This window comes from Acomys russatus, chromosome 25 (assembly GCF_903995435.1).
Source record: "Acomys russatus chromosome 25, mAcoRus1.1, whole genome shotgun sequence".
In the NCBI taxonomy this organism is placed as follows: Eukaryota; Metazoa; Chordata; class Mammalia; order Rodentia; family Muridae; genus Acomys; species Acomys russatus.
In genome coordinates this window covers 49,555,405-49,575,311 of record NC_067161.1, presented here as the reverse complement: position 1 = coordinate 49,575,311, position 19,907 = coordinate 49,555,405, and the positions used below count along the sequence as shown (strand labels likewise).

At 52.8% G+C, this 19,907-nt stretch overlaps 2 protein-coding genes and 6 non-coding genes across 9 annotated transcripts; 4 read left to right on the top strand and 4 right to left on the bottom strand.

The window, feature by feature from the left end:
• Nucleotides 1–1,120: 1,120 nt before the first annotated feature.
• LOC127208912 (U6 spliceosomal RNA) lies at nucleotides 1,121–1,222 on the bottom strand. The gene has a single exon (XR_007833167.1). It is a non-coding gene; the product is annotated as a U6 spliceosomal RNA (small nuclear RNA).
• A 1,384-nt stretch (nucleotides 1,223–2,606) lies between these two features.
• LOC127208920 (U8 small nucleolar RNA) lies at nucleotides 2,607–2,741 on the bottom strand. Its single transcript, XR_007833173.1, has one exon. It is a non-coding gene; the product is annotated as a U8 small nucleolar RNA (small nucleolar RNA).
• A 573-nt stretch (nucleotides 2,742–3,314) lies between these two features.
• Tmem107 (transmembrane protein 107) lies at nucleotides 3,315–5,162 on the bottom strand. Of its 2 annotated transcripts, XM_051167595.1 has the most exons (5): nucleotides 4,902–5,162; nucleotides 4,651–4,718; nucleotides 4,470–4,570; nucleotides 3,670–3,766; nucleotides 3,321–3,420 (listed from the first exon to the last, which is right to left on the bottom strand). In XM_051167595.1, exons 1-5 carry the CDS (start codon nucleotides 4,986–4,988, stop codon nucleotides 3,351–3,353), a joined length of 423 nt encoding a protein of 140 aa, XP_051023552.1. In that variant the 5' UTR covers nucleotides 4,989–5,162; the 3' UTR covers nucleotides 3,321–3,350. The 2 variants fall into 2 exon arrangements, 1 of the variants encoding a protein (XP_051023552.1); XR_007833079.1 differs by lacking the exons at nucleotides 3,670–3,766; nucleotides 4,902–5,162 and having other exon boundaries at nucleotides 3,315–3,420; nucleotides 4,352–4,570; nucleotides 4,651–4,746.
• A 4,295-nt stretch (nucleotides 5,163–9,457) lies between these two features.
• On the top strand, nucleotides 9,458–9,529 carry Trnaw-cca (transfer RNA tryptophan (anticodon CCA)). Its single transcript has one exon. It is a non-coding gene; the product is annotated as a tRNA-Trp (tRNA).
• Nucleotides 9,530–9,863: 334 nt separating this feature from the next.
• Trnas-gcu (transfer RNA serine (anticodon GCU)) lies at nucleotides 9,864–9,945 on the top strand. Its single transcript has one exon. It is a non-coding gene; the product is annotated as a tRNA-Ser (tRNA).
• A 207-nt stretch (nucleotides 9,946–10,152) lies between these two features.
• On the top strand, nucleotides 10,153–10,226 carry Trnat-agu (transfer RNA threonine (anticodon AGU)). The gene has a single exon. It is a non-coding gene; the product is annotated as a tRNA-Thr (tRNA).
• A 344-nt stretch (nucleotides 10,227–10,570) lies between these two features.
• Nucleotides 10,571–10,644, top strand: Trnai-aau (transfer RNA isoleucine (anticodon AAU)). The gene has a single exon. It is a non-coding gene; the product is annotated as a tRNA-Ile (tRNA).
• Nucleotides 10,645–11,844: 1,200 nt separating this feature from the next.
• Nucleotides 11,845–13,241, bottom strand: Borcs6 (BLOC-1 related complex subunit 6). The gene has a single exon (XM_051167707.1). It carries the CDS (start codon nucleotides 13,158–13,160, stop codon nucleotides 12,036–12,038), a length of 1,125 nt encoding a protein of 374 aa, XP_051023664.1. The 5' UTR covers nucleotides 13,161–13,241; the 3' UTR covers nucleotides 11,845–12,035.
• Nucleotides 13,242–19,907: the final 6,666 nt, after the last annotated feature.

The following is a 19,907-nucleotide window of genomic DNA, read 5'->3' as shown; positions in this document are numbered from 1 at the left end:
ATAGTCCAGCACCACGTCCCCAGCGACAGCCACACACACTCTATGTAATTATTTTGTATATGGGAACAGACAGCTCAGCTCAGCACTTGTCCTGTAAACATGTAGACCTGAGTTTGAGCTCCAGCACCTAAAAAGCCAGATCTGGGGCAATTACTTGCAACTCCAGCAGAGGGAAGGTACCAGTTAGAGGCCTTGCCTTGAAACAAAAACAAGATAACGGAGACGCATGGCTCTTGAATGACACCTGTGACTGACACATGTACAAGCAGCTGCACACCCATGAACCCCCCAACACATGTGCACCCCTGTGACACGTGTACAAGCAGCTGCACACCCATGTACCCCCAACACATGTGCACACCCATGTACCCCCCCAGCACATGTGCACAAGTGTTTATTGAGTGAGCTTGAGAAGCAGCCAGAGGAGTGAAAGACAAACCAGGGAAACCACCGTTGCCAAGGCAACCGAAAAACAGGCTTTAAAAGAGGGGCATGCTCAACACAAACACATGAACATAGCTAAAGCCAGAGAAGTCACTCTGCGTGTGGGTACCAAAAAGTGATTGGTGATGAACTTTCTTGGCATGGCTGGGCAGGTGGGTCTTTGGGAAAGTATGCATTTATGTGTATGAGTTTATATATATTTTACCGCACAATACAGATAATAGTAAAATAAGGTCTTCCTTAGGGGGCAGTACTAGGGAGCAACCCCAGGGTCATTCTAATTAAACACTCTAGCTGAGCTAAACTCCCAGCCCTACACTATTCTTTACTGTCATTATTATTTTATGTGACTGAGTATCTGCCTGCACGCATATCTGTGCACCGAGTCAGTGCCTAGTACCCATGGAAGACAGAACAGGGCATTGGATCCCCAGAACTGTAAGTTGCCATGTGGGTGCTGGGATTTAAACACAGTCAGCTTGTGTTTAATTGTGATTTGTTTGTTTTTTTCTTTTTTCGAGACAAGGTTTCTCTGTGTAGCCCTGGCTGTCCTGGACTCGCTTTGTAGACCAGGCTGGCCTCGAACTCAGAGATCTGCCCGCCTCTGCCTCCCGAGTGCTGGGATTACAGGCGTGCGCCACCACGCCCGGCTATATGTAGTTTCTTAAGAAAACGTGAAAACAATGAATGTTTCAGGATGTGTCATCCTGGCACAGGGACCATGTTAATCCTCTTCCTACCCTTTCGATTTTAGTACATGTGCTACTAAAGTGAGCACATACAACACGGCGGCCTGTGTATGCAAAACAGCTATAACCTTGTGAAACAGAGATCCATGGAAATTCAGAGAGGCGGACATGACGGACTGCCAAGCAGGAGAGCGTGTTTCCTGGCACATGTGTTACAGGAAGCTTTGTAAGCCTTCATATTTAATTCTCTTACATTCACTCCTTTGTAAAAGTGCTTTGAGAGAGCCGGGCGGTGGTGATGCACACTTCCCAGCACTCGGGAGGCAGAGACAGGAGGATCTCTGTGAGTTCGAAGCCAGCCTGGTCTACAAAGTGAGTCTAGGACAGCCAAGGGTACACAGAGAGACCCTGTCTCTAAAAACAAAAAGAAAAACAAAACAAACAAAAAAGAGAAACCTTTGAAAGATTTGCCTGCCAAAAGGAGCAGGCTTTCTGGGGTCAGAGGGATCACATGTCCTTGGCTATCCAGTCAGCAAGGGTAACGCCTAGCATGTGGCAGACAGGGCTGTCTCAGGCCTGCAGCTGCCTGGCAAGCCTTCCCAGGCTGAGCTCAACCTCCGGCCCCAGCTACTGAGGGCACTCATCTGGAGGAACCCAGCATGGCACCTCCAGGGCGAACGAGGCAGCTTGTCCGTGGCTATGAGGACCAACAAGATCCTGTTGTGTTGTTTGAGACAGGGTCTTGCTACGCAACGCAGCCCTGGCTGGCTGGAAACACACTATGTGACCAGTTGGGACTTGAACTTGTGGCACTCCTACCTCTGCAGGCTGAGTGCTGGGGTTGTGGGCTTGCAGCACCATTTTCTGGTGGCTTTAGGACTTCACCCAGAGCCTCAAGCTGAGCAAGTATTCACTTACTTACCGGAGAGCTGTACCTCCAGTGTAAATATAACCTACTTAATTGCAAGTTCACACTGTTTAATTTAAATAATAGTTATGTTTGAAAACTTGAGTAAAGCTCCCCCAAAAGTAATTTTTTTTCCAACTTCAGTAAGACACACACAAAGGTGTGGGTGTGGACTTCCAGAGAGTGAGAAGCCTGTTCAAGCCTTGCTAAGAAACTCCAAAGTCACTTTTTGTAGCATGCACCACCATCTTCGCGCTCAGACAGCTGGCAGTACTGTGAGAGGGTCGGGCTCTTGCGTGCCCACAGCTGAGCGTGACTCATAGCTGAGCGTGACTCATAGCACATCTCAGGACCGCCAATAGGGCTCTACCTGTGGTGAGGAGGCCATCGGCCTTAATATGCGAAGGGATGCTTAGGCCGTGGGGCAGGCTGACGTCACCAGGAAGCATCTCCTTGGTTACCGGTGCCGGGTGTTCCGGCCTGCGGGTACCACACCGAGGGGACGGCTGAGGCGAGCAGCGAGGATCTGATAGTCAACACGGTCAGCTAAGAGCGATCGTCAGGGAGTCAGACGGGAGCAGCCGGGGTGTTGTCAGGCCCCGGCCACGCGGAGGCGCTAATCAGCGGCTCATGCGGCTCCAATCATCACGCTCTATCTGCCCTCCGCGAGGAGGAACAGGTAAGGATTAACCTCCTGACGATAAGGAGCCAGCCCAGCCCGGTCCTTACTAAGTAAAGACAGTTCCGGTCTCAGGAAGGGTGAGAATATCGCACTTTGGCACGAACCCAGCGACTCACGGTTCTTGCAACTCGACAGGCGTACCTATTTGCAAGTCGCTGGGAATAATTTGCTTCCCATTCGGCGCCAAAAAGGGAGAAACAAAATCCTCCCAGAATGCAACACTCACATAAGGCAAACTAGAAGCGATGTGAGCGGTGCTTATTTACATATCTCCGCCTACTTACTTCCGCCTAGATTGTACCGTAAAAATCCAAATAGAAGCAGCACCTCATGAACAGTAAGGCCATACAAAGAGCCTTTTTTACACCAGCTTCTTGGTGCAACTAATTGTCTTCTGAAAAATAGCATAAGCCTTGCTTTGATTATAAAATAAATTTATTACAAAGCTCTAGTAAAATTATAGCCCAAGATTTGAGAGATCTTATCCCAACACAGCCACCCTCTGCTTAGAAGCAGTTGGGAGGGGCAAAAAACGGTAGAGTGAGCAAACTGAAACCTCCGCTTTCCTACCAGCGATGGGAGGAAGCGCATCGGTCGTCCAGCCCTGGTCCCTACATCCCGGCCGTGATCAGAAAGGTTTCTTTTTCAGCCCAAAGACAGCGATGAATAATGCAGTTTCAGTAACAGCCGGGAAGGCACTGTGAAAAGAACGGGGTGAGTTCAGGGCCCCTGCCAACCCAAACACCCAGCCCTCCAAACCCTACATGGCAGTGGGTTTCGGGATGAGTATGAAACCTCTAAATACTACTGACTTCACAGGTGCTTTCAGGAAAGGTCTAGGTGGCGGCGGCGGGGGGGGGGGGACCTTCAGATTTGGGATAGACTTTTTGGGATAGACTTTTCACCCCCGCCCTCCAATTCTAAACTACCCAGTGCTGCTGCTGCACCTGCAGAAGGCAAAAATGTACCAGTACGTGGTACACTCCCACTGCTCGAATATGAAGAAAGACAGAGCCACAGATGCGCTACAGTGGGCTGCAATGGCTTAAGAACACAGAGGAGTCAAGGAAAGCCACGGGTGATAACCGGCACCTTTGGTATTTGGACTTGGGTTCACAGTCTTGTTTCCTTCCCATGAGGCAAGTACCACAGCTGGCAGCCATCACTTCTGAATTTGCAGACAGTTATGCTTAGGAGGCTGACCTTGCTCTGATGGGACCTCTCTCTCCTGAATACTTCTGGGCAGTTTTGTTTGTTTGTTTGTTTTTAAGACAGGGTTTCTCAGTGTAGCCCTGGCTGTCTTGGAACTCACTATGTAGACCATGCTGGCCTCGAACTCAACAGATCCACCTGCTCCCGACTTCCCTGGTGCTAGGATTAAAAGGCCTGTGCTGCCACACCCAGTCATGAAGAATCTTCCTAGGTGCTTCATTTTCTGGGTTCCTTCTGAGTTCTCATAGCGCGCTGCACACTCCTGCAAGATCTTGTTTATTACACTGATTTACAGGAAGTGTATCATCCACCTCCCCTCAAACGGGAGAAAATGGCTTTAGTCCCGTCTGGCTCACAGCAGGGTTTAACAAATGTTTGAAGACTATTGATTCCCATTTGCTGTCTAAAACCTCTCACCTAGAGAGATTCGGTTTGCCACCGAGGGCAGAGACTTGGGCCCAAAAGGTCTACAGAGGCAGAAAGGGGGTTGGTGGACAGGAGGCCCATGGCACCGCCGGGCAGGCAGGAAGGATACACAGAAGGCTCTGGGTGCTATTGAACATGGAAACTCCTGACAGGAAGCCGGCCAGCTCCACTGCAAAGAGGCCCAGAGTGAGACTGAGCGCTGCCACCAGTCTGCGGAGAGAAAGGAGTTGGATCAGGGCTTCTGGGCGCCTCTGGAGACCCCGGCATTGTCCCCTGCCCCACGGACTCACTGGACGTCCTGCTGCGTATAGTCCTCGGGGGTGAACCTGAGAGGCAGGCAAGCCTGGATGTTGCTTTCCTGGGGAGCCGGGCAAAAAAGAAAGAAAGAAATGTCGAGAGAGAGAGAGAGAGAGAGAGAGAGAGAGAGAGAGAGAGAGAGAGAGATGGGGTTGCGGGGCCGGGGAGGAGGGGACTGGGCTGAGCTGGGTCCACCCACTCGGGACAGGAGGGCGCGCGCGCGTCCTGCCCATCCAGGTCTTACCCGGGACCAGAACAAAGTGATGACAACCACCAGATGGGCCAGGAGCGTCAGGAACCGGGAGGGCACGAGCCCGGAGATCCGACCCATGGCCTCGGGGACCCCGGGCGGGGGGTCGTGGCTTCTAGGGCTGCAAGTCCGACGTGGGTCGGTCGGTCACTCAAGCCTCCGGGTCCATGCAGGGCCACATCAGTCTGTTTAAGCCTCCTTCCCGCGCGCTCAGGCGCCGCCCAGTTGCCACGGTAACTGCGTCCCGCACGCGCCACGCAGCTATCCCCCCCCCCCCCACACACGTCCCCGAAGTCTCGCGATAGATAGATGAGGGCGGGGGAGCATCTGAAAGGGTGAAGCATGAAGGAGCTTGTGCAGCCCTGGGCGGCATGATCCAGGCCTGGATGCTGACCCACCCTCGATTTCACCCTCGCCCTGAGATGTCAGGCCCCGGACACTGCTCAGTTACTGACCTGTTGCTAGGATGGCTTGACTGATTTGGGGCTTCGAATGAGAAAATCCCTGCAGATCGGAAAATTCTCACCGCCTTCACGGCTCACAAACCGAGCCCCTCTGTCAGCGACCTCCCAGCCGGTCTTCTCCCCAGTGCTTTTCTTTGTGCCTTTATTTACTCACTTAGTTTGGTTAGTTTGGTTTTTCTACCCTTGAGTTTCTGGATGCAAGCTTTGTAGACCAGGCTGGCCTCGAACTCTGGGAGATCCGCCTGCCTCTGCCTCCCTAGTGCTGGCTGGCATTAACGCCACAGCACACAGGCTTTCTTTTTACCTTTAAACTAATATAAAAGACAAGGCTCAGGCCTTTAATCCCAGCACTTAGGAAGTAGAGGCAGGCGGATAATTGTGAGTTCGAGGCCAGTTTGGTCTACAAAGTGAGTCCACGACAGCCAAGGCTACACAGAGAAACCCCATCTCGAAAAACGACACACAAAGAAAGGAAAAAGAAAAAAAATTGTAGAAGTGGCCCAGTGGTTAATCCCAGCACTCAGAGGGGGCAGATCTCTGTGAGTTTGAGGCCAGCCTGGTCTACAAAGTGAGTTCCAGGGCTACACAGAGAAACCCTGTCTCAAAACAACGAAGAATGCTCTTGGTAAGTTCAGTTCTCAGCATCCATATTGTAGCTCACAACCTATTCTGGTAACTTCACACACACACACCCACGCACGCATGCACGCACGCACGCACACACGCATACACACGCACACACATGCATACACGCACACATGCCAGGCTCAGTGGCGCAAAGCTTTAGTCCTAGCACTCCGGAGACAGAGATAGGCAGGTCTGGGAGTTCAAGGCCAGCCAAAGGCACACAGTCAGACTCTGTCCTTCCATGCCCCCCCCCCAAAGTCTTTAAAAAGAAGTTTATTAATTAATTTAATCAAGCCACCTCTTAGCATCCATGTGATGGCGCACGCCTTCAATCCCAGCTCTCAGGAGGCAGAGGCAGGTGGATCTTTCTGAGTTTGAGGCTAGCCTGGTCTACAAATCAAGTCCAGGACAGCTAAGGCTGCACAGAGAAATCTTGAGAGAAATCTTGTCTTGAAAAACAAAACAAACAAATGTAAATGTGCTTTGGTTGGCTTTGGATTTTGTTTGAGACTATGTAGCTCTGGCTGTCCTGAGACTCACTGTGTAGACCAGGCTGGCCCTCAAACTCACAGAGATCCTGTTGCTTCTGTTTCCAGAGTGCTGGGGTCAAAAGTGTTTACCACCACACCCAGCTACATTTATTTATTTATATGAGAGGTGAGGGGTTTGTATTCACTATCAACAGAAGCTAAGAGTGTTGGAAACATACAAACATGCTTAGGGCACAGACGAAGGACCGGGAGAGTTGGTGTCCCTTCTCTCGCCCGGGGCTTCTGAGGCGGAGCTCCCCGGTGGTGCAGCTGAGGACCTTTCCCATCGTTCCCAGACAAAAGAAGCTGTGTCACGGGATGGGGTGAAGAAACCATAGGACGTGCTTTTGAAGATTTCCCAAGATCCAAGGGCAGAAGTCAGCCCTGTGGAGATCTGGGGAAACAGCATTCCAGAGGGAGGGAGGAGCGAGGGCTAGATCATCACCCTGTGCGCTTGCAAAGCGGGGACCAAAAGGAAGCCCAGGGTTCCGAAGTCTGCAGAGGGGAGAAAAGGTCAGAGTGACGTTGGAAAAGTAGACGGAGCTAAATGTTCTCAGCTTCTGCAGATATGCAGAAAGACACAGCCAGATTTGTAGTCTGGACTCTGGTTGTAACATGGAAAAATAGATTTTAAAGGAGAAGATGAATGAGAATGATAGGAAAGAAACTTCTAGAAGGGACCCGTGAGGCTGGAGTCAGGGTGGAATCAAGCAAGTGGATCAGAGTAGAAGGAATCAGATCAAGAAATGCTAATTTGTTATTATTTTTAAAGACAGGGTCTTTATTGTTTTATTTATTATTATTATTATTATTATTATTATTATTATTATTATTATTATTTTGGTTTTTTCGAGACAGGGTTTCTCTGTGTAGCCTTGGCCATCCTGGACTCACTTTGTAGACCAGGCTGGCCTCGAACTCACAGCGATTCGCCTGCCTCTGCCTCCCGAGTGCTGGGATTAAAGGCGTGCGCCACCACGCCCGGCCTTATTTAATTATTATTTTTTATTATTTTTAAAAGGACAGGGGTAGTCCTGGCTGGCCTGAAATTCACTGTAAACCCTAGGGTGGCCTTGTACTTCATGGCAGTTTTTCTGTCTCAGCCTCCCAAGTTCTGGGATCTCTAGCATATGCCATGAGCCATGAGAAATTAAGAGGAAAAGGTCTGGGTCTGGCTACGGGATCAGAGGTTGTAGCGTCTGGAACTTTGGAATCTTCTGTTTATAGTAGGCTTCCGCACAAAGGGGCCTTCCTAGACGGTAGAAACTTCATGTGATACGGCAATGAAAGTAAGTGAGCAGTGTAGGCCAGTCCTATCGGGTTTTTTCCCCCCACCTAGGACCTTAGTTCTCAGAAGCCTGCCCTAGAAAAGCTATTTCTGAGTTTTAGTTTTTAGTTTTAGTGCCACCTTGTGGCTATACGAGGTACTACAGGTGACTGGCGCTCTTCAAATGGCTTCTCGCTTCAGGTCTGGCACTTATCTCTCCTAATAATTGTGGAGTGAACACACACACACACACACACACACACACACACACACACACACACACACACACACACACACACACACGGTGTCGGGGGGCGAGAGAGGGAGAGAAAGAGAGAGGAGAGTATCTGGGATTATAAAGACAGGAACCAGGAAAAGTGACCCAGAACGTTATCTGATGGTTTAAATCGCCCCCGTTTGGAGGGAACGAGCAGGGCCTGGGGATCTATGCTGCTTATGAAGTCTGGGCACAGGCATTCTATGCAACGCATGCTGGCAGCCTGTTGGCGGCATCGTGCCAGGCACCCACCAGGTTCAGCCCGGATTTGCTGGGTTGGTCCCCAGATCAGTTGCTAGGAACGGATTCGCTTTGGCAGCCTGTCCTAAAGCATCAGGCACCACGGAGGAGGCCTACGCCACCATCTCCAGAAAGAGCTTGTGGTCATCAGAAAACAATGCTTTCGCCCTGTATCTGGGGGTCTGCGTGGCGGGGACGCCCAGATCGCTTAGCACCAAGGGGTCCAGTCTACCTGGACCAAGGAACAGGACCTTCCTGCGCAATGCTTGGGGATATTTTAACCTAGGTCACCTCCACGCCCTGGCCGGCTTGTGCACAGCTGCTCCAGTGTCAGCGGCCCACGGTGGGCGCTGCTGTAACTGCTCCGCTTCCCCAGGCTGGGTGGAGCTCAGGAGGGAGCGTCAGTAGCACATCCCAGAGATGCCTGAGAGCTGGCGCGGGTCCCCAGGCCGCCATCTGAACGTTTCGATTTTATTTTTACAATGATATTAACCATTTACATGACCCCAAAGCAAAAATATACAAGGTAGTCACCGAGAGAGACCTCCGTGTCCCTCTCGTACCGCACACAAACCGTTGCATTCGTTTCTTGCCATACTCCTCCATCAAACACAAAAGAACTGGCCTCGAGCTTGGAGTGCTGGCATACCGCCGCGCCAGCTGTTTGTTTTCCTTTTCCAGGTCGCTAAGCAACCGAGGCTGGCCTTAAATGTGAGACGATTCCGCCTCACCTGCCTCTAGTGCGGGCATCACAAGGCTTGCCACCACACCCAGGACTATGTTTCTTCGCTCACCATTATTTTAACGGAAAACAAAAGGTTGTTTCTTTTTTTGCGGTTGCTTGTTTAAGAAGACAGGGTCTCACCGTTCGGCCCTCGGCTGGCCTGGAGCTCACAGAAGTCCCTGCATCTCCCGCTCAGCGCTGGGGAGGAGAGAGGCGAGAACCGGACAGGGTGGGGCGGCTGCTCGCTCTGAGGCGTTCAGTCTGGGTTTTCCTCCAAGGGGAGAAGCTCCATTTTAGGGGTTTTCAGGAACGTTAAAAAAAAAAAAAAAAAAAAAAAAAAAAAGTCATCGGGAACGCGTGGGTGCGTGGGGTGTCTTCCTATAACAGTCATGAGGTGACCTGTCCACGGCTGTGGCCGGCCGGCCTCGTGGCGCAACGGTAGCGCGTCTGACTCCAGATCAGAAGGTTGCGTGTTCAAATCACGTCGGGGTCAGCTCTTCTTTTACGGCCCATGCATTGCACTACTTTCGTTCCATTTCCCTTATTTTTGTCCAATGATCAAAGAAGAAGCATCTGTTAAAGAGCAAGGACGGGAACGCTCGGGAGCCCTGACCTGAGGCCTCCTTGTCGGTATATCTCAGAGCGTTTGGGGGATAAATCAAGGTAATTCTGGGCAGAGAGGAGGCGCTTTCGGAGTTCGTCGCCGCCCAGAGGTCGCTGCATCCAGCCGTGCTTTGGGCAGAATTCCTGGGGACGCAGGGAGAACCGCGCTAGGCTGGAGGAGGAGTTCAGCTCTCAGAGAAGCCAAACTGCCACCTGCCCGTGTGGACGAGGTGGCCGAGTGGTTAAGGCGATGGACTGCTAATCCATTGTGCTCTGCACGCGTGGGTTCGAATCCCATCCTCGTCGTGTGTGGCTCCTGAAGTCTGCCTTCAGTTTTGTGTCTAGAGACGGACGAGGGCTTCCACGTCGTGACGCGGTCTCCGAGTCCGAGGCCTCGGCGCCCCCCGTCCTGGCCCTCGGCGCTACCTTTTCCTCCGCCTGCCGGCGTTCCTGGCCGTCCTTGTGCCCTGGAACTGACCTGGCCAAGGAGTGAAGGTGTCGCGAGAGCATGTGGGCGCCGTGGCTTAGTTGGTTAAAGCGCCTGTCTAGTAAACAGGAGATCCTGGGTTCGAATCCCAGCGGTGCCTCTGCGGGCTTCCCTCTTTTTTACGTCACGTCACGCGCATCCACTCGCTACTCAATCTCTGGCGTCCTGTAACCTTGTATTTAGAAGTAGGTGCTTGAACAGCTTGCCCGTCCTTGAACCTCCTTTGCGCCTCGACCGACAATCAAATGCCAAAGTCTCTCTCTCTCTCTTTTTTTTTTTGAGTTTATCAGAATTGTGGTTTGATTGCTAACTTGAGTAAGTACTTACCTGGCTAGTTCGGAGATTCCATTCTTCCGTTTTATGAAATGGTTTTAAATTTTTCCTGGCACATGTAGGTACGTCTCTCCATTTACATAGCTTTAAAACTTGTGTCTATGTGCAGCTGGCCGGTTAGTTCAGTTGGTTAGAGCGTGGTGCTAATAACGCCAAGGTCGCGGGTTCGATCCCCGTACGGGCCAGTATTTTTTTCCCCCATTTTCTTTGCTCAATGTGAGTAGTTTAATAAGACAAATTCTCAGTTTGGGTTTTTCTGATGTTCACCTTTTAACAAGACAGCCCTACCAATTTCTATTATCTTCTGAAAGGATGATGTCTGAGAAAATGCCCTAGCATTCTTCCTAATGTACTGGAAGGCTTTCCAAAATGTGGGAGTGTCTTGTGGTGTGGGAAACTACTTTTGCGACCCTGGAGAGTTTATGATCATTAACATATAGCTCATGAATGTATATGCAAACTGTAAGCAGACAGCCTTTGCGACTGGGACAGAACTGTCTCAAATCTACACGTGACTGATTAGCACAGAGGTCAGGGATGGAGCTGACAGGACTTCACGTATCTTCTCTAAGCACTCTGCCCTGCGTCTGCCTGTCCACGGGGGGGGGGGGGGGAGGGCAGAGAAGCCCTGTCCCCTGGAGACCCATGCTTGTGTTTCTCCTTTCAGTGGCTCTTTGGGCCCTTTGTGAAATTACCTCCTTCAGATCTGACACGTAACCTTCTCCATCTAGGCTGAGATTTCCTCCTCGGTACCCCCAGTTCCCACTCCGGGGAGCTCCGTGGCCATCCCCGCCTTCATTCTCATTCCATTGGCTTCTCGACCCCTTTGACCCCTACACAAAAACAGGCTCAGTCTTAGCAGCAGCAGCAGCAGCACTTTAATTCCACAAAAACTCAGAAAGCCAAAACTCATTAGAATACTCCACAACAGGTGGTCTTCCAAACCAGCAACCATTCTACCTGAATGAACCCTGAGCGCAGTGAGACGTCTCCCACCTCACTCCCTCCTCCATGAAATGTGCTCCTGTTAGCTCCAACCCGGGACATTGTAGGGGACCGCAGGGAAGAAGCAGGGCGTTGTGCAGGCGCGCGCCCTCGCCTGCATGGTGTGTGGACAAGGAGCGATCGAGTCCCTAAAGCCCCTGGCAGCTGAGGTGTGTGACCACTGGAATCCGGAGAGCCGCTCCGGGGCTGGGGCCTCTCCTGTTTTCTTTCTCATCACACACGGGGGCGTGCCCCGCCCTCCAGCAGAGCTCTAAGGACCTGCACTCCCCAGGACGGGCGCTCCAGCTAGGGAGAAGAGTCGGGAAGGGCAGGGTAGCTAGAGATGGTCAACTGAAAAGAAGCAGAGCTACGTCCCTTCCCACGAGGAAAACCCTCCTTACGGCTTTCCCCCATTCACACCCCTTAGGCTTAGAACCGGCACAGGCCACCTAAATGCCGGAGGAAGAACCTCCAGTGCGCAGGCCTCCCCTCAGCAGGCAGCTTCCTCCAGGGCTCCTTGAAGAATCCTTAGGGTCCTTACTGGACCCTGGGCTTGGCCAGGTTAGGCGTGGCCTCACCTCCGTGCTCCTGGTCACTTGCACAGGGCCTCCAACACCTCCAGAGTGCGCCGGATGTCTCGGACTTGACGCGCCAAGCCCTGAACCGGCTGCAGAGCGCGCTCCAGCTCCTCGCAGCGCGCGAGCAAGGTGTACATGCCCTTGATGCTCATGTCCACCGCTTCGCCCAAGGAGTCCACGGCGTCGCGGTAGGTCTGGATGCAGCCCACGCTCAGGGCCGTCAGCTCCTGCACCGCGCCGCCCAGCCCGCGGAGCAGACGGTCCACCCTGCCACCCAGCTCGCGACTCAGCCGCTCCAGATCCCTCAGCACGTCCGGGTCGATGGGAGGGATGGTAGGGGTCGGTGCGGGCGTGAGGCAGGGCCGCGCGGAGGCAGGGGCGAGCGGCGGCGCCGAGCCGCTCAGCCGGATCTTCAGCTGCAGGTTGTTGGCGACGAAGTGGGTAAGGTCGCCGTGGCGGCTCACCGTGCCCTCGAGCTCTAGGGGGCTGGAGATGGTGGCGCGACGTCCTCCACCCGCCCCGGCCTCGCCACTCGCCGAGGATCCCCCTCCTCCTCCTCCGCCGCCGCCGCCGCCGCCGCCGCCGCACGCCCCACTCAGCCCGTCCAGGCTGCGGCTGTCCTGAAGGCGGCTGGGGAAGGAGCGGCCAGCCCTCCCGGCGGCCGCCGCTTCCTCCTCCTCCTCCTCCTCGTAGTCTTCACCCTCTCGCTGCGATGGATCCACGTTCATCTCGACGCCTCCGGGGCTCCCTCGACGGCGGACCCTCGGGGCGGGAGGCTGGTGGTCCTCGCTGGGCTCCGGTTCCTGGGGCCAGGAGGACGGGGGCGGGGCGTGCTCGGAACCCGGCGGCCCCCGGCGGCCCCCGGCCCCTGTCGGCGTCGCCCCGGAGCCAGGCTTGTCTTCGCAAGCGTCCAGCTCCGGCCGGTGGACGATGCTGCCGCTCGACATCTTCGGGGCCGCCCGGGGGTGACGGCTCGCGACCCCAACGCTCTCGGCCTCTTCCTCCCCGGACACCGTCGGGATCGAGCGCGGCTCCGAAGGCGTCCGGGACGTCCTGCCGCTGAAGATCGTCGCCGGATGGTCAGCTCCGCCGGCCGAAAGGTCCGGCTCGGGCCCGAGCTGGCCCCCCGCGGCCTCCATACCGAGGGCGGGGGCCGGAACCGCGAGTCGGTCGGCCGGGCTCCGCGGCAGCGGCGGCGCCTTTAAGGGGCGGAGGCGGAAGCGCGCCGATTGGCTGCCGGTACGGACGGGAAGGACTCTGTGATTGGTCGCCGCCCCAGGAAGTTCCGGAAGAAGAGCTGTTATTGAACTGCGGGGCGCACGTGAAAGCCAGTCGGGTCGGGGCTAGGAGGTGACAGCTGCGCTCGCCGCCCCGCCCTTCCTGGATGCTGATGGCGGGGAGGGGTGTGTGTGTGTGTGTGTCGGTGTGTGTGTGTGTGTGTGTGTCGGTGTGTCTGTGTCGGTGTGTCTGTGTGTGTCGGTGTGTGTGTGTGTGTCGGTGTGTCTGTGTCGGTGTGTGTGTGTGTGTGTCGGTGTGTGTGTGTGTGTGTGTGTCGGTGTGTCTGTGTCGGTGTGTGTGTGTGTCGGTGTGTGTGTGTCGGTGTGTCTGTGTCGGTGTGTGTGTCGGTGTGTCTGTGTGTGTCGGTGTGTCTGTGTCGGTGTGTCTGTGTCGGTGTGTGTATCGGTGTGTCTGTGTCGGTGTGTGTGTCGGTGTGTCTGTGTCGGTGTGTGTGTGTGTCTGTGTGTGTCGGTGTGTGTGTGTCGGTGTGTGTGTGTGTCTGTGTGTGTCAGTGTGTGTGTGTCGGTGTGTCTGTGTCGGTGTGTGTGTCGGTGTGTGTGTGTCTGTGTGTGTCGGTGTGTCTGTGTCGGTGTGTCTGTGTCGGTGTGTCTGTGTCGGTGTGTGTATCGGTGTGTCTGTGTCGGTGTGTGTGTCGGTGTGTCTGTGTCGGTGTGTGTGTGTGTGTCGGTGTGTGTGTGTGTGTCGGTGTGTGTGTGTGTCGGTGTGTGTGTGTCGGTGTGTGTGTGTGTCGGTGTGTGTGTGTCTGTGTCGGTGTGTCGGGGTGTGTGTGTGTGTCGGGGTGTGTGTGTCTGTGTCGGTGTGTCGGGGTGTGTGTGTGTCGGTGTGTCTGTGTCGGTGTGTCTGTGTGTGTCGGGGTGTGTGTGTGTGTCGGTGTGTGTGTGTGTCGGTGTGTCTGTGTGTGTCGGTGTGTGTGTGTGTCTGTGTGTGTCGGTGTGTCTGTGTCGGTGTGTCTGTGTCGGTGTGTCTGTGTCGGTGTGTGTGTCGGTGTGTGTGTGTCGGTGTGTGTGTGTGTGTCTGTGTCGGTGTGTCTGTGTCGGTGTGTGTGTGTGTGTGTCGGTGTGTCGGTGTGTCTGTGTCGGTGTGTCTGTGTGTGTCGGTGTGTGTGTGTGTGTGTCGGTGTGTGTGTGTGTGTGTCGGTGTGTGTGTGTGTGTGTGTCGGTGTGTGTGGTTGGCTGTGTCGGTGTGTCGGGGTGTGTGTGTGTCGGTGTGTCTGTGTGTGTCGGGTGTGTGGTGTGTCGGGGTGTGTGTCGGTGTGTCGGGTGTGTGTCGGGGTGTGTGTGTCGGTGTGGTGTGTCGGGGTGTGTGTGTGTGTCGGGGTGTGTGTGTCGGGTGTGTGTGTGTCGGGGTGTGTGTGTGTGTCGGGGTGTGTGTGTGTCGGGGTGTGTGTGTGTGTCGGGGTGTGTGTCTGTGTCGGGGTGTGGGTGTGTGTCGGGGTGTGTGTGTGTGTCGGGGTGTGTGTGTGTGTGTGTGTGTCGGTGTGTCGTGTGTGTGTGTGTCGGGGTGTGTGTGTGTGTGTGTGTGTCGGTGTGTCGTGTGTGTGTGTGTGTCGGTGTGTCTGTGTGTGTCGGGGTGTGTGTGTCCCGGATCTCCCCCTACCCACCCACGGACGCCCGAGCCCCGCGGGGGTGGAGCTTACCGATGCAGCCCGACTGGGGTCGCTTCTTGGCGCGGGAATACTGTAGTCCGCTTGGGTGCGCAGGGTTGAGCTGGACCTAGCTCGGTAACCGAGAGAGAAAGACGGAACCGAGAGAGCCAGGCTTCCCCGCGGGTCGTGACTGCCTGGTCAGTCGGAGCCGCCCAGAGCGACTCCCTGCCGACAGAATTGCAGCAAGGCCTGTGGCCTTCCCCGTGCTTTTGCCACTCTGCGTAAAGCTGTCCCGCCTCCCCCCGCGTGGAACGACTCTCATTGGATATGTGATTTTTTGTCACTAGAGAAAAAATATTCCACAGATGAAAAGATCAGAAGTTTTGATAAGCGCTCTCGGGGAAGCGAAGGGGCGTGACTGAGTAAAGTAGTGCTAGTTAGGCGAGGCCTCTGATGGGAAGAAAGACTCAGCAGTTAAGAGCATCCAAGTCATCTTGCTGGCGGAGGGAAGATGAGCTTTCCGAAACCGCTGGGGCTCACAGGGTGGAGGAGAGACAGAGAGAAAACACTGGGGCTGAAATAACGAGGAGAGAGACGGTTTCCAACATCGAGACCGAAGATTCTGGCCTCGAGGGGCCACATCTCTCAGGGCACTGTGGTTCCTGTAGCGGATGGAGATTCTTCCCAAGGGCAGTGGTACAGGAAACAGATGGTGGAAAAGTTGTCAACTACAAAATGCAACCAGAGCTCTGAGTTGTTGTTTGAGACGTGGTTCCTCTGTAACATCCTTGGCTGGCCTGAACTCAACTTTGTAGACCAGGATGGCCTTGAACTTACAGAGCTCCTGCTGCCTCTGCCTCCCCAGTGCTGGGATTAAAGGGATAGGGATGCCGCGCCCGTCACGGTCCTGCTTTTGAATCGAAATTACTGTGGATAACCGCTGCAGAATCAATCCCTTTTTGCCAGCGCCGACATTGACCTTTGCAGTACCCTCCACCCTGCCTTTATTCTGTTGCGTTCTTGCTCTTTTATTTATTTATTTATTTTGAGGTCCTTTTTCTTTCAAAGAACCCATCTTCTGCAAGTCTTTTGACTTCTCCTCCTCTTCCTCTTCTTCTAAACATAACCCAGGGAATCATAAAACATGACAAAAATACGTCTTGTCACTACCAAAGTGGGTTTTGAATTAAAACAAGATGACATTTGGTGTGAGAGTCAGGGTCAGTATACATCTTGGCTATTTTCTTTTCTTTTCCTTTCTTTTTTGCCTAATATATTTTGTTGAAAAAATATTTTATATGTTATATTATAACCGTGTTTTCCCTCCCCCAACTCCTTAACTCCCTACCAGGCCAGCTGTAAGCTCTTTCTCTATCTTTCAAAAGCAAACAATCCAAGACCAAAACAAAAAAAAAAGGCAGAACAAGAAACACACCCCCCAAAAAAATGCAAAAATGAAAATCAAGACCAACAAAAGACTAAGACAAAATATACATGCATATATATGCCCAAAGCAAACTGAACCAGAAAGTCCATAAAACTTTCTCTGAGTCAGTGTTGTGTTAGCCGGCTACTCCTGAGCGAGGGGCCTGCAATCGAATGTGACTGGTAAACCCAAGGGGGCTGCTCAAGGAAGCTGACTTCCCTTTGCCTGTAGGTGTGAACTGCAGGGAGGGTAGGCCTTTCTGTCTGCTCCCTTCTCTGTGCTGGGACCCCCCCGTCTGGCTTGAACCTGTGCGAGCCTGTGCGTTCTGCCACAGTCTGTGGGGTTTGCTGAGGACATCTCATTTAGAGTTGAGTGCTTCAGTCTCTCGCTCTGCACACTGTCCGGCTGTAGGGCTCTCGCTGAGTTCCCATCAACTGTGAGAAGAAGCGACTCTGATGTGGGCCGGGCAAGGCGCTGATCTGTGGCTACAGCAGTGTGTAACTAGGAGTCATTTTATCGATATGTCCCTTTAGTAAAGTAATGGTGGTAGGTTTTCCCCTAGGCCCATGACTTATTTTGTCAGATTCTTGGCCATTTTTGCCACTGTCAGGTATGGTGTGTTCCAGCTCATGAGGTGGTGAACCTTAAACCCAATCAAAAGCTGGTTGTTTCCATAACACGCGTGCCACTGTTGTACCAGTGTGTCTTACACATGGGCTGTAGAGAACACTGTAGCTGGGAGATACTGATGACTGCCTTCCTCCTCTGGTAGCACGCAGCATGCATTTTAGTACCATCAATGCGAGTCAGGTGGGGTGACGCTTCTTAGGCACCAGCTTGACCTCTCTGTGTTCCTTAACACAAGCAGGCATTGTTTTTGGTATTGGGGTTTTGCCATCAGGTTGTGGGGAGTAACCTATAGCCTTAGCGATAGCCTTTGATTTTTTATGGGGTTCCAACCACACAACAAGCTGTGCCCGTGCCTGGCACTGGAGGTTTTACTTGGTGGCCTAAGATAGTTGGGACATCGTCTTCTGTACTATTTGTTGGTTCCATTTCGAACCCTTTCATATATGTATGTATTTTAGGGAGATTCTGCAGTAGGTTTCCATATGCCTTTTTTTTTTTTTTTAAAGATTTATTTATTACTTATACAATATTTGGCCTGCTTGTGAGCCAAGAGGCCAGAAGAGGGCATCGGATTTCATTTTTGATGGTTGGGAGGCACCATGTGGTTGAAGGGAATCAGGACCCTTGGAAGCACAGCATTCTCTTAACTGCTGAGCTCTCTCTCCATCCCAAATGTATGCTTTTATGGGGTTGAAAAGTTAGGGGGTTGCATGAGACTCAAATGTTCACGCCCACAAATATGGGATGTTAGAAATTTTGGTCCCCAGGAGGTCACTATTGCAGAGGGCGGAAACATTAAGAGTTAGGGCCTAATGGGAACTTCCTGGGTCACTGAGGATGATGGCTTCAGACAAGACTGGGCGTCTCTTGTTCCTGCCTTTTGCTTTCTGGCCCATGAAGTGATCTGTTTTACTGTGTGCTCCTTCCATGAGGTGCTGTCCTGTTCCTGGCCCACCAAGCCGACTGCCTCAGATGTTTGTTATAACAACAAGAGGCTGATGAATGCACTCATTCACCACCTGGAGTTGTAGGCCTAAGGTCTCCAGTCTGAGGGTCAGACAGGCCAGCCACCGTCCCTGTGCATCAAAGCCCTGGGGCAAAAGCCAGAGCTTTGATCCTGGCATTTAGGAGGGGGAGGGGGGTGGATCTCTGTGAATTTGAGGCCAGCCAGTCTATGTAGACTTCCAGGCCAGCTAGGCCCCAGCCTCCTCACATGCTAAGGTCTACACTTTGGAAGTCTACTGCATGGCATGAGGTAACCAGCTCTTCTGGCAAGAGCTGGGAATGTGGTCTGCTCCCAGCACTAGGCACCATCACCAGGCAGCGGATGGTGGTCAGGAGGTGCCACATCCCAGGGGCAGGATCCTGGGGTACTGAGCCCCAAAGGCGGAGGAAGATGGGCATTAAAAGAATGAAGCAGAGACAACAGTTACCGTGGTGACCTGGCTTTGTCTCCTGAGATGAGGTTCTCCATGTAACCCTGGCTGTATGTAGACCAGGCTGGCCCCAAACTCACAAAGATCTGTGTGCCTCTGCCTCGCAAGAGCAGGCATTAAAGGCAGGTGCCGCCACCCCCTTTCTTGCCCGAGTGAGCTGTTAACAGCTTAGTTAAACATCCTGTTCTCTGGGCTGCTCTTCCCCACACCAACTACATAAAATCACGAAGTTCCCTTGTTTGTTCTCAAAATGTAATTGTATTCGGGAATCTGCTGTCTGACTGCGTGCCTCATACACATTGTATCCCAGCTCATCGGATCTGGATTAAGACTGCACAGGCCAGGTGGCGGTGGCGGCACATGCTTTTAGTCCCAGCATTCCGGAAGAGGCGGGAAGAGCTCTGAGTTCCAGGACAGCCAGGGCTACACAGAGAAACTCTGCCCACCTTACGGTACAGCTTTTTTATAACTTATAACTTGTTTGTTTTTCGAGACAGGGTCTCTCTGTCTTAGCCTTGGCTGTCCTGGACTTACTTGCTTTGTAGACCAGGCTGGCCTCGAACTCACAACGATCCACCTGCCCCCTGCTTCTCAGTGCTGGGATTAAAGGCACCTGGCTGGACATTTTTATTTTTAAATGTGTATGAGTGTTTTGCCTGCATGTATGCATGCATATGCCTGGTGCCCTCAGAGGCCTGGATACCATGGAAGTTACAGATAGCTGTGCTCCACCTCAGAGTCTTTGGAAGAGTAGCCATCACTCCAGTCCTCTGACTTTTTTAGTTTTGGGGGCAGAACCTCACTATGTAGTCTTGGCTGGCCTGAAACTCACTATATAGACCAGGCAAGCTGAAAACTCAGCTATGCCTGAGTGCTAGGATTAAAGGCCTGTGCTACCCTGACTGGCCATGTTTGACTTTTTTTTTTTTTTTCTCCCTGAGACAGGGTTTCTCTGTGTAGCCCTGACTGTACCAGAACTTTCTCTGTAGACCAGGCTGGCCTTGAATTCAGAAATCTGCCTGCCTCTGCATCTGAGTGCTGGGATTAAAGGCATGAGCCAACACCACCCAGTGACCTTTTAATGTATTTATTTACTAAAGATTTCTTATTTATACAGTATTTTGCTTGCATGGCCAGAGGAGGGTACTAGATCTCATTATACGTGGCCATACATGTGGTTGCTGGGAACTGAATTCAGGACCTTCGGAAGAACAGCCAGTGCTCTTAACCTCTCAGCCATCTCTCCATCAACCCCTTTCTCTTAATAAGAAGCTTTAACTGAAAACAGACTATTTTCTTACATGATATATCCCCTTAAAGTTCCCTCCCTCTATCCTCCCTGTTTGTCCTCACCTCTCTTCCCCTCCGTCTCATCAGAAAAGAACAGGCTTCTAAGAAATAACAACCAAACACGACAAAATAAAACAAAGCACAAGCTTTTGTGCTTTAGTTGGACACAGCAACCCAACAGGAGAGTCCCAAGCGCAGGCATGAGGCTTTGATGGCATCA